This window comes from Carya illinoinensis, chromosome 12 (genome assembly GCF_018687715.1).
Source record: "Carya illinoinensis cultivar Pawnee chromosome 12, C.illinoinensisPawnee_v1, whole genome shotgun sequence".
Taxonomy (NCBI): Eukaryota; Viridiplantae; Streptophyta; class Magnoliopsida; order Fagales; family Juglandaceae; genus Carya; species Carya illinoinensis.
Window position 1 is genome coordinate 20,495,955 of NC_056763.1, and position 3,376 is coordinate 20,499,330.

The following is a 3,376-nucleotide window of genomic DNA, read 5'->3' on the forward strand; positions in this document are numbered from 1 at the left end:
CAACCCTAAGGGCAATCTTCTCCCTTAACTAATATCCTTTCTAACAGTTAGGAATTGAATGCTACTACTACTGAGCTCATCAATCCCACGGTGGTTATGAGTGAAGGGTTTCAGGAGGTACCTAAAGGCCAGATTACTAAATCTAATTGATGGAAGAGGAGGGCTAGAGCTTCAGGTAGTGTTGGTCATTGCACTGATTCAACTAAACCCCAGTCAAGGAAGAGGGTGATTTTAATGGCATGTAGGGGGGATTTAGAGATGAACTTGGTTGAAGGTCCAAGTTAGAAGAAAGGAAAATTAGCAATTCTTCATGTAACGGAATGTTGATAGTGAAGTGGCGGATGCTGGTTTCCAACCCTGCCAAGCTTAATAAATCTCCTAAATTGGAACTGCCAGGGGCTTGTGAACTCTCGGTCAATTAGAGTCCTTAATCTTTTTATTAAGAAAAAGTGTCCCAATGTGGTTTTCTCTATGGAAACCAAGTGCAACAAACAGAAAATAGAATGTATTAGACTGAAACTAAAGTTTGATTTCAGTCTTATTGTGGAGAGTATTGGCAGTAGTGGTGGATTTGCACTATTGTGGAATGCAACTTTGACAGTTAATATTGTTAATTTTTCAAGATGGTATATCAGTGCAGAGATTTTTGAAATGGCTCAGGGTAGATTATGGATGCTTATTGGGTTTTATGGCCATCCAGTCACCTCTAAAAGGGCTGGCAGTTGGGATCATCTTCGAGGTTTAAAGCTAGGAAATTAGTTTCCCTGATTGTATGTGGGGGACTTCAATGAAATCATTTGTCATAGTGAGAAATGGGATGCTACACCAAGGCCTTACAAACATATGGAGATTTTTAGGGAGGCTCTTGAAGCATGCAAGTTGAGTGATGTCAAAACTCAAGGCCCAAGGTTCACATGGTCTAATAACAGACTAGATGAAGGTTTTAACGAGAAAAGACTTGATAGGGCAATGGCAAGTCCTAGATGGCACCAACGTTTTAGCAGTTCCATTGTTTCTGTTTTACCAACTATCAAATCAGATCACTGCCCACTTCATTTAGTGCCTACTAGTTCCTCTAGTCTAGATTTTGGACCCAATTATAGTAGTAGAAGGAATTCTTTATTCAAATGGGAATCTGCTTGGCACTCTTTTGAAGGATGCTCTGACACCATCAAGGAGGCATGGAGAAGGGTACAAGAGGGATCCTTGGCTGCTCCAAAATTAAGGCAAAGTTGAATTGTTATAAACAAGCCCTTCAGAAATGGAAGCATTCTTCTTTCAGGAGTAAACAAGGGCCTATCAAAAGGAAAATGCAGATGCTTGCAGATTTACAAGCCTTAGGAATAGGTAAGAATTATACGGCTATACAAACTCTCCAACAAGAAGTGAAATATTTTCTTGAAGAGGAAGAATTCAAATGAAAATAGAAGGCAAAGTAGACCTGGCTGCACCAAAGGGATAGAAATACTTAGTATTTTCATAAGTTTGCAAGTCAAAGGAAATCTATTAATACAATCAAGCAAGTGAAGGATGATCAAGGCAATTCAGTAACTAATCCGTTGCTGATTGGAGATACTTTTACAGGTTACTTTTCTTCTCTATTAATTCATCTAATTTCTCTAGTTGTGTTTCTGGGTTGCATGCATGTGTGACAGCTGAAATGAACTCTAAAATCCTTTGTGAGTTTACATCACTTGAAGTTAAAAAAGCTATTTTTCAGATGAACCCTCTTAGCTCTCCTGGCCTTGATGGCTTCCCTTTCCATTTTTACCAAGAAAATTGGTTAGCCATTGGTGATAATGTCTATCAATTTGTGTTAAATGTGCTGAAACATGATGGTTCCCTTTAAGACAAATGATGCATTTATCACTTTGATTCCAAAGATTAAACAACCCAAGAAGGTCACTGATTACAGGCCCATTAGCTTGTTTAATGTGATATATAAGATTGTGTCTAAGGTCATTGCTAACAAGCTAAAAAGAATCCTTACTGTAATTATCTCTCCAAACCAGAGTGCCTTTGTGTCAGGTCGTATGATTACTGATAATGTCTTAGCAGCTTATGAAACTCTTCACACCATGAATTCTAGAATGCATGGCAGGTCTGGTTTTATGGTTCTTTAGCTTGATATGAGCAAAGCCTATGCTAAGGTAGAATGGAACTTTCTTGAAGAGGTTATGAATAGGGTGGGTTTTGACCAAAAATGGATTTCTCTAATTATGAGCTACATTAAATCAATATCTTATTCCCTTTTGATTAATGGAGCACCATATGCTTCTTTTATTCCAACTAGAGGGCTTAGACTAGGGGATCCACTTTCACCATAATTGTTTATTCTATGTACAGAATCCTTGACCTCTCTTTTTAATCAAACAGAAGCCTTGGGCAACATTTCAGGGGTACCTATTGGAAAGAACTCTCTATCCACTAACTATCTGTTGTTTGTTGATGATAGCCTTTTATTTTGTAGGGCTCATTCTCCTGAATGGAATCATGTCTTGTATTTGCTGGAGATTTATGCAAAGGCTTCTGGGCAGATGCTCAACAAAGAAAAAACATCCACCTTTTTCAATAGAAATACTCCAACTGACGTACAAAACATCATTTTATAGATTGTTGGTGTGAAGTCAATTGGTTCTTTTGAGAAGTATTTGTGCCTTCCTACAATTATTGGTAGAGCCAAGGCTGCTGCTTTTAATTCTCTTATGGATAGGGTTTGGGGTCTTTTACTAATTGGAAGACCAAAATGTTGTCAGCTGTTGGTAAAGAGATTCTCTTAAAGGCTATCCTTCTAGCTATTCCCACTTATACTATGGGAATTTTTCAACTCCCTCACTCCATAATTCTTAAGTTGGACAGAATGATGAAGAAGTTTTGGTAAGGCTATAATGAGGATCATTTCAAGATTCAATGAATGAGTTGGGATCATATGAGTTTTTCTAAAGAGTTTGGTGGATTAGATTTCAGGGATTTTAAAAGCTTCAATTTAGCAATGCTCTCCAAACAATGTTGGAGAATATTAAACCATCCAAATTCATTGCCTACTAGGATTTTCAAAGAAAAATACTTCTCTCAGGGTGACTTTATGAATACAAGTCTTGGTCCCAGACCTTCATATATGTAGAGAAGAGTTATGGCAAGTAGAAGCTTATTAGTAGATGGTTTATATTGGAGAATTGGAAATGGTAACAGTGTGAGAATCTGAAAAGACAAATGGCTACCAATTCCTTTCAACCATAACTTTCAAACTTTAGTCTCAGTTCTTGGAGAGGATGCCAAAGGGCCAGATCTTATAGATCCTGATTTAAAATGGTGGGATGTACAACTGCTAAATCAAATTTTCATGTCTCAAGAAGTTAATCAAATACTCAAGATT

At 37.5% G+C, this 3,376-nt stretch overlaps 1 protein-coding gene across 1 annotated transcript; it reads left to right on the forward strand.

Moving 5' to 3' along the window:
• Nucleotides 1-843: 843 nt before the first annotated feature.
• LOC122289331 lies at nt 844-2,123 on the forward strand. The gene is made up of 2 exons (XM_043096311.1): nt 844-1,191; nt 1,851-2,123. The coding sequence occupies exons 1-2, from the start codon at nt 844-846 to the stop codon at nt 2,121-2,123; spliced, it is 621 nt and encodes a 206-aa protein (XP_042952245.1).
• Nucleotides 2,124-3,376: the final 1,253 nt, after the last annotated feature.

Coding starts and splice junctions, on each gene's coding strand:
- LOC122289331 (XM_043096311.1), top strand. CDS start 844: ATGGAGATTTTTAGGGAGGCTCTTGAAGCATGCAAGTTGAGTGATGTC. Junction 1,192..1,850: donor TCAAGGAGGCATGGAGAAGG/GTACAAGAGGGA, acceptor GTTCCCTTTAAG/ACAAATGATGCATTTATCAC.